General features: G+C 43.3%; 1 protein-coding gene across 1 annotated transcript; it reads left to right on the plus strand.

The window, feature by feature from the left end:
• The first annotated feature begins 1031 nt into the window (after positions 1-1031).
• On the plus strand, positions 1032-6207 carry LOC124649801 (protein SSUH2 homolog). Its single transcript, XM_047189372.1, has 7 exons — positions 1032-1142; positions 1228-1470; positions 1549-1618; positions 2335-2666; positions 4067-4208; positions 4784-4909; positions 5636-6207. The coding sequence occupies exons 1-7, from the start codon at positions 1073-1075 to the stop codon at positions 6015-6017; spliced, it is 1365 nt and encodes a 454-aa protein (XP_047045328.1). The 5' UTR covers positions 1032-1072; the 3' UTR covers positions 6018-6207.
• Positions 6208-8354: the final 2147 nt, after the last annotated feature.

The following is an 8354-nucleotide window of genomic DNA, read 5'->3' on the forward strand; positions in this document are numbered from 1 at the left end:
CAGAGAAATGTTACAAACCGATGTTGCATTTCGAAAGTGCTACATACGTAGATAAAACGGTGACATTCATGATTATTTTGCACCATTGGCGGAACTTTTTGCACCATAATTTCGCGACTTTGATACTATAGCAAAAAAATATTGGAGAACAATGTTACATACTCTAATTTTTTTTATACGTATGTAACACTTTATTTTTCGTGCCTCAAAAAATACGCTGGATCCTCAATAGCTATTAGGTTCGCTACTGGAACCGCTGGTGGAGATGCTCTGGTTGGACTTTTTGTTCGGTCTGCAGATGCTTGGATGGATATTCTGCCCATAAACCTATTTTAGGGCTCCTTTAATTTAAAGGATAGGAAAAACATAGGAATAGGAAAGGTATAGGATTGCAATGACATGTCTACTTGAAACCTATAGGAAGATGGAGTTTATTTGATTGTAGCAAATGAATTTTTCCATGGGGTATGAGCTAATTCTTTTTTCCTATAGGAATTACACTACAAGATTCCTATAGAAATTTTTCCTATAGGATATGTTTCTATGAATCAAACAACATGTATAGAATAGAAAATTTTCACATAGGAACCAAATCCAACACAATTCCTATGCAAATCCTTTAAATCAAAAGAGCCCTTAAATGCAAAATGGTTAAGCAAACTCGGTGACGTTGCTGGTGCCCGTGGATGTGGATAGAAACAACTTCTTCTCCGTTGGCAGCCGCGGTACGCTACTCTCTGCTGACGCGGGAGACTCTCGGTTCCGTTGAACACTCGCTGGTGTTCGTGCAGGGATTTTATCTGCGAACAAGAAGTTGCTGTGCATTAATGGAATTTATTTCCATGAGAAAATATAAGATCGTCACCCGTCGTCGCCAGCTCACACTGGATAGCGATTTGCTCTGATTTGACAGGGAGGCGATCCTGTTCTGTGAGAACTTAAGCTTGCTTCCTTCGCGACCAAGGCTGCAATGCTGCTACTATAATCTCGACCATCTCCTCCCGCTCTCTCCACACCGCGCTCGCGACCAATCCCAATTTCGTCGGATCGGATCGGATCAGCCTCCGCATCGATGGCCATGGAAGCGGAGCGCGAGGGCGAGGAGCAGCGGCGCCCTTTCCTCTCATCCTCCTCCCAGCCAGGTCCTCCATTCGCAGTCGAGCCCACGGGTACCATATGATCTCGCCTCTCTCTGATCTCACCCCTTCCAGTGGAATTACGTTTCAGCAGCGCAGTACCAGCACCTGGGCCGGAGCAGCTCGTCGGCGCTGCGCGGAGGCGGAGGCGGGTGGGGCGGCGGCGGGCCGGAGGTCAGCGCTGCCGAGGTCAGGTCCGCCGCCTCCTTCTCCTCATCCAATTATTACCCACCGGCCCCGGAGCCCCACCACGACGTCGTCTACCCACCGTCCATCCACAGCGCCGTCCTCTCCCCATCCCCTTCGCCTGCTCCCACCCCTCCACATCCGCATGGTAATTCCTCCATGCTTATTTCTACCATTTTTTTTTGTGTGCCACTGTAATGCTTACCATTCGGTTCGAAATCACAAGGTCTGGCGATCGTTCCGCAAGGGCCGTACCCGTACGGTGGTGATTACCAACCTTCTCCAGGCGTCGGGAGGTGAGTGGCTCATGTCCGTGTTGCTTCGTGGGTTCCGAAGTCCTGGGCGTAACCAGTTTTTGGTCAAGTAGTTGCTGGACAACCAGTCGAGTACTGAAAAATGCGAGTAGCCTTTCTCGTTCTAACGCTGGGAATGCATACCATTCCTGGCCGGTAGTCGGTAGACTGACCAGAGGATGATACACCCTGTCATCTTTTGGGCTTCAGCTCAAAAGAACTCAACAGTTAGTTAAAGTGATAGTAGGAAGTTCTTACATCAGCATATAATAGGCAGTAAGTCACGGTTCTGTTATACATGGACTCCATCTCCTTCCTAGTTATGGTTGAACAGAGAGTATAGGCATGAACTATAGTCCTTTGTTTCCAAACTCAATATATTCACTGGGTCGGTGCTTAATGATTTAAATAGACTGCCAATCACATGTATATCTAGTATTTCACATGAATGATCAACAAGATGCAATGGTGGTGTTAACATGTGCTCTCGGATGAGAAGGAGAAAACCTGCAAAATGAGCAATAAGAGCAAGAACTGAAATGGAAGTACTACTGGACCGTGCGTTGTGCACATGTTTCTCAAAATACAAAAGAAGTTATTCTATTGTTGTGCTTAGCCCCTTATTCTGCTTTTGTTCCACCCTTATGTTGTTTAGCGTGCTTGTTTTCCTCAAATACTCAGCACAAATTGCCAATTGAATGACTGGATTTTTTTGATAGGGATGTACTGGATGAGGTGGAGATTCGGCAGCTGCTTATTGAACATGTTGGGCATCGATGTTGCTGGGGAAGTCAGCCTGCCCGCAAATGGAAAATTACATCCATCGAGGACTGCAATGTATATGTTGGAACTTTGGAAACTTTTATCGAGGAAAGGGACACCATAGTAAAAAAGGAACCTTATGATGGTGGGAAAATAGATGGAAGAGACCAGGGTCCTGTTCTTGGTGTGTGGGAACTAGATTTGAGGGCTGAGTTTCCTTTACTCTTTGTACCGGAAAAAGAAGTTATGATCAAGATTCCTCATTCAGAAGTTCCTGAAAAATGCTTAGGTATGATATCCATTTACCAGAACATCATGTAGTCACGTAACTTTATTTTGAAGATTTTAGAAATACGACAACATTTGTGTCCCTTTTGCTTGGTGGGTGTACATTTTTATGTACCTAAGTGTACAGTCTCATTTCTTTTCCATAATAGGATTTTTCTAAGTACAGAACACCTTATATTCTGTATTCCTATCTACGACGACGTTGTATATCGTGTTTCCTGCTGTGGATAGTCTATGCATTTTATTTTGTTCAAAGATCCTATTAGGCATTGCAAGTACAAATACACACGTCAACCAATTTCTCAAATGGATTTCTCAGGCCCATCAAATATCATCATCTACCTTTTGTTCCTGCTGTTATGTTACATCAGGTCAATGTTAGGGTCAGGGTCTTGGGCCCACAGCTGGGCACATGTGCCAAATTGGCAGTGAAATTATTAATTAGTTGGAGATAGACTAGTAGTACTTCAAGTTTGAGATAGAATTAGAGATAAAGTGCTATTGACATCCAGGTTTATGAGTCCCAGCTGGCAGCCAGCTATGTATAAAGCAACACGTTGTATGCAAATTATCAAAGCAATATGAATCCTAAATTTGTTTCCCTTTATAATTAACCTCACCCCAATCAAGCCGAGCCATCCTGACTACCTTCTCAGCTGCAGTTACCCCATCAGAAAGTTCACTTGTACTGGTATTGCTTTCACAAGTATGCATTTTCTTATTTTTAGTACCAAAGTGAAGTGTCAATTCAACTTGAACACAGTAAAGGATCTCATAAATCTAAAAGCAACCTCATGTTTGAAGTTCACAATGTGGGAAAAAACCTATAGAAAGAACAATTACCCAATTATGGTAGACATGACATTCATCTAATGCACCAGTAGCAGTTCATGCTATAAATTCATGCAATGTTCAGCAACATTGTTTTCCACTTTATGACTAAATGGTGCATCAGTTTGAGATCTATTAGCTTTGTCCATCTATTAGTAGAGGGATAATAGACATAATCTATCCATACTTACTGAGTGCTATAAGGCAGTAAACATAGATCCTACATAAACTGCTTATTCATTTTGTCACACATAAGTTTAGTCCATTCTTCCTTGTCGATTCAATGGTTGTAGCCCCAAGATGCCGACCTTAAAATTTTAACTCTTTGGAGAAGAATAAGAAGGGTGAACTTCTGTATGATTGAATATTTCTTTTGTACTAGAATCTTAAATTGTCTTGGCACATTTTAAAGCTGTTAGTGTTAATTGATATTTTTTTATCAGCCTTCTTTTGTAGCCTTATTTGTTCTTTTTTGTATTTGCAGTTTTAGCATGGTAAATATCATAATTTACCCATCATCTTTCTAGTTTTGAATAGTTCCTAATTTCCATATTCAAATGTTTCGGACAGATTGCGAGGGTCGTGGAGAGACCCCATGTCCTACTTGCAATCCTGGTCAGCAGAATGGGTTTTACAAGGCAAATCAAATGACCCGGTGCAGTGTTTGTCATGGCAGGGGTTTACTTGCTCACCAAGATGGATCTGATTCAGTGTTAGTTCTGCCATTTCTTTTCATTTAGTTCTTCAGCATATAAGTCACCTCAGGCCTTGTTCGGCACACAGGTTTTTCAGGGATTAGAGTGTTTTAGTTGCCTTGGGACAGCACCAAATCACAACAAACGGCCGCATAACTGTTTGGCAGGCCGGGTTTCTACCGGTTTTGAAGGGTCTGGCCGCAGTTATTCTTGCAAAACCTGCTATTACACGTGTGAATCAAAACGCTCGGCAGAGCTCGCGTTTTTTCTCACCACCTTGTTGTACGTTTTGTATGCTCCGATTCCCAGCACAGCCAAAGAAACGTCCAGTCTAACTGGCCCGGGCCCAGAGCGCGCATGCTGACATTGTGTACGCATGCAAATTAAGCTAGCTGAATCGGTAGCCTAGCTTAGCAATTGCCCAATCCCTGAGTGAACACCCGTGTTTTCACCTAAAACACTAGACATATTACACTCTAATCCCTGCCTACCGAACAAGGCCTCAAGTGAAGCCCATTCATCCTCACAACATAACTAGATGAACTCTATTTATGGAACATTCATCTTGCTTGTATGTCTTTCTTTATCGCAGATGTGGAATGTGCAATGGTCAAGGAACGTTGCCCTGTATAGCATGTTCATCGCGTGGCCTAGTGACCTGCAAGACATGTGAAGGCTGCGGTTCCCTTCTTGCACAAAGCACTGCTCATGTTCGATGGTAATCTCATTTGAATTTTTCTGAAACTCTTCCATCAGTTTGTATTTGAGAAAACATTGGAGTAGACAAAGAATAGAGAACTATTTTTTTTTTACTTCAACATATCTGTTCTTTCGTAAATGCCCAAATGGAATCTACCATGTTGTTACTGTGCTATCTATTACGAAATCTTATTTACTAGCAGCAAGCCTGAAACTTTAGGTTAAAAAGTTTTGCAGAACAATTAAAGTTTTGATTGATAGTTCAGTTTTCGACATTCAGTTTACAATGTTTTTACAACTTAGAATGCTATACATTACGAAATGTACCATGTTGTTATAATGCTTTATATTAAGAGATCTCATTTACTAGCAGAAAGCCCAGGATAAAAAGTTTTGCAGAACACTTAGGGTTTTAATTGGTAGTTCAGTTTTTGCCATTCAGTTTAGTCTTGTAATACTGCAAACCACTATACTTTCTTAACACATATTGATGTTTATTTACTCTAGTAATTCTATTTTCTGAAAGCACTTGTATCAAATGAAGCTTCAAAAGATAAAACCTGCAGGGAGTCATATTTTCAAGGCTACGACTCCATTTTAATTTTTTCAGTTGTACCGCAATCTTTATGTACTGCAATCCAGTGGAGCATTATGTACGACAAAGTCATTAGACATACCAGTTTGCGAAGCTGTTTGACTGGTTGCTTTTTCTCTTGATCTGAATTATAATCTCTTCTGTTTCCAGGAAGACCCTGTCAGCGAGAAAAGTTAGTGCAACGACAGGAGCTGCTTCGGTTCCTGAAGAAGTTTTCCATAGAGCCAAAGGGGTGCAATTATGCAACATACAGGCATACCAATGCACTCCTGCTTTCTTTGCCGATTCATACCCACTCAACCAGTTCTCCTCAGAGGTTGTCGCCAGCCGGCTGCCAGTTCCACCATCTGCAAGGGTCATTTCTGAGAGACACATCATCTCGGTGGTGCCAGTTACCCGCGTCACAATGTCTCACCGAAAGCGATCTTTCAGTTTCTATGTCGTTGGCTACAACAGGGATGTTTTCGTAAGGGATTACCCTTCAAAGTTCTGCTGGGGCCTCTGCTGTTGCTTCGAATGGTTGGGGAACTAGTTGCATTTCGTGCCATGTGTGCCGCATTGTATCGGCATCAAATGTTATAGAACCTGGTGTGTAATTGTAAAGGTGTGCTGGATTTCTTGTGTGTTACAGTACATAATCTGTATTTACATTTTTGTACTTAGGCTTGTACAACATGACAATACCGATTATTCGGCGAGGAATAAAATCTTTCATATCAAAAGATTTAATCTCAATAGAGGAAAAAAAAGACAAATGTGACGATTCTTCCGAGAGGACAAATGGATGCGGAATTCCAAGGAGCCCTTTATTTTTATTTTGTATTTCTAAAATCATCTGCTGCTGGGATGTGTGGTAACTCAAGAGGTTTGGGCGTGGGCGCTTGCAAGATGGGGCAAGCCCGACTGGTCACCAGTGGGAGACATGAACTTCCTCCAATGGTGGCGTGGTGTTCAGTGGGGACAGCTTGGAGGTTGCAACCATCAAGAGGAGGATCAAAGATGAGCACGAAAGTTGGCGTCTAGTTAGTCTGTTTCGTTCAGACGAGTTTGCCTTCCCTGAGTTAGAACTTCTTCAATCGTTGGTGCTCCCCACGGTCAAATCCAGCTTTAAATAGCATCAGGTTGGACGAAAGTTTCGACCGAGGAGCGCCGAAGTTTCAGCCGTCTCCCCGGTAGGCACCCGGTGTTCGGTGATTTTGAGAAAGAAAACATCCCTGGAAACGCCCAAAATCAAATATAGTTCGGCGAATTTGACAAGTTTTGCCAACATTTGGCTTTTTTTTTACAAATAAACGTTACAATTCAACAAAACAAGACAAGTTTTGAAACAAATTAAATGGAAACTAGTTGGTGTTGCCTCGAAGCGTCCATATGTGCTCCACCAGATCATCCTGCAGCTGTTGATGCATTGTGGAGTCTCGAATCTCCCGACGCATAGCGATGAACGCATCCCACGATACCGGCACCTGGTGGTTAGGTTGTGCAAGAGGACCCTCTCTCTCATATGGTGCAGCTTGCTCGCTCGGAGGAACCGGATACTTCTGCTCATTCTCGATAATCATGTTGTGTAAGCACACACAACAGTTCATCACCTCCCACATCTGATCTTTGGACCAAGTCAAAGCGAGGAATTGGACTACAGCAAATCTCTGCTGGAGGACACCAAATGTACGCTCCACGTCCTTTCGACAACCTTCTTGTTCCTTGGAAAACTGCTGCTCCTTCGGGAGGCCGGGACTTGAGATAGTCTTCACAAATGTTGCCCACTTTGGATAGATACCGTCTGCAAGATAGTATCCCATGTTGTACTGCCGGCCATTGATCACAAAGTTAACCGGAGGAGCATGACCCTCAACAAGCTTGGAGAAGATCGGCGAGCACTGCAAGACGTTGATGTCATTGTTGGATCCCGGCATACTGATACGTCTCCAACGTATCTATAATTTCTGATGTTCCATGTTAGTTTTATGACAATGCCTACATGTTTTATATACACTTTATATCATTTTTATGCATTTTCCGGGACTAACCTATTAACAAGATGCCGAAGCGCCAGTTCCTGTTTTCTGCTGTTTTTGGTTTCAGAAATCATACACAGGAAATATTCTCGGAATTGGACGAAACAAAAGCCCAAGGTCTTATTTTCCACGGAGGCATCCAGAACACCGAAGAGGAGACGAAGAGGAGCCACGAGGCGGCCACACCCTAGGGGGGCGCGGCCCCACCCCTGGCCACGCCGCCATATGTGGTGGGCCCCTCGGGACTCCACCGACATCGCCCCTTCGCCTATATATTCTCCCAGAATCGAAAACCCTAGAGGAGTCGATGATATTCCACGAAGAGTTACGTAGCCGCCGCCATCGCGAAGACAAGTTTCGGGGGACAGAATCTCTGTTCCTACACGCTGCCGGGACGGGGAATTGCCCCTGGAGTCATCTCCATCGACACCACCGCCATCTTCATCGCCGTTGCTGTCTCCCATGATGAGGAGGGATTAGTTCTCCCCCGAGGCTGAGGGCTCTACCGGTAGTTATGTGGTTCATCTCTCTCTCCCATGGTGTGATCTTTATGTGATCATGAGCTTTGTATCACTATTAATCTATGTGCTAGTCTAGTGATGTTATTAAAGTAGTCTATTCCTCCTCCATGATGTAAAGTTGACAGTGTGTGCATCATGTAGTACTTGGCGTAGGTTATGATTGTAATCTCTTGTAGATTATGAAGTTAACTATTACTATGATAGTATTGATGTGATCTATTCCCCCTTTCATAGCTATTGGTGACAGTGTGTATGCTATGTTAGTACTCGGTCTAAATTGCAACGGTCTATTATGCACTCTAGAGGTTACTTTAATATGAACTCCGGATT

Source organism: Lolium rigidum, chromosome 4 (assembly GCF_022539505.1).
Source record: "Lolium rigidum isolate FL_2022 chromosome 4, APGP_CSIRO_Lrig_0.1, whole genome shotgun sequence".
In the NCBI taxonomy this organism is placed as follows: domain Eukaryota; kingdom Viridiplantae; phylum Streptophyta; class Magnoliopsida; order Poales; family Poaceae; genus Lolium; species Lolium rigidum.

Bases quoted from the DNA above. Each gene is read 5' to 3' on its own strand.
- LOC124649801 (XM_047189372.1), top strand. From the start codon at position 1,073: ATGGCCATGGAAGCGGAGCGCGAGGGCGAGGAGCAGCGGCGCCCTTTC. The intron at 1,471-1,548 runs GTAATTCCTCCA...CGAAATCACAAG, and splicing joins CACCCCTCCACATCCGCATG to GTCTGGCGATCGTTCCGCAA. The intron at 4,209-4,783 runs GTTAGTTCTGCC...TCTTTATCGCAG, and splicing joins CAAGATGGATCTGATTCAGT to ATGTGGAATGTGCAATGGTC.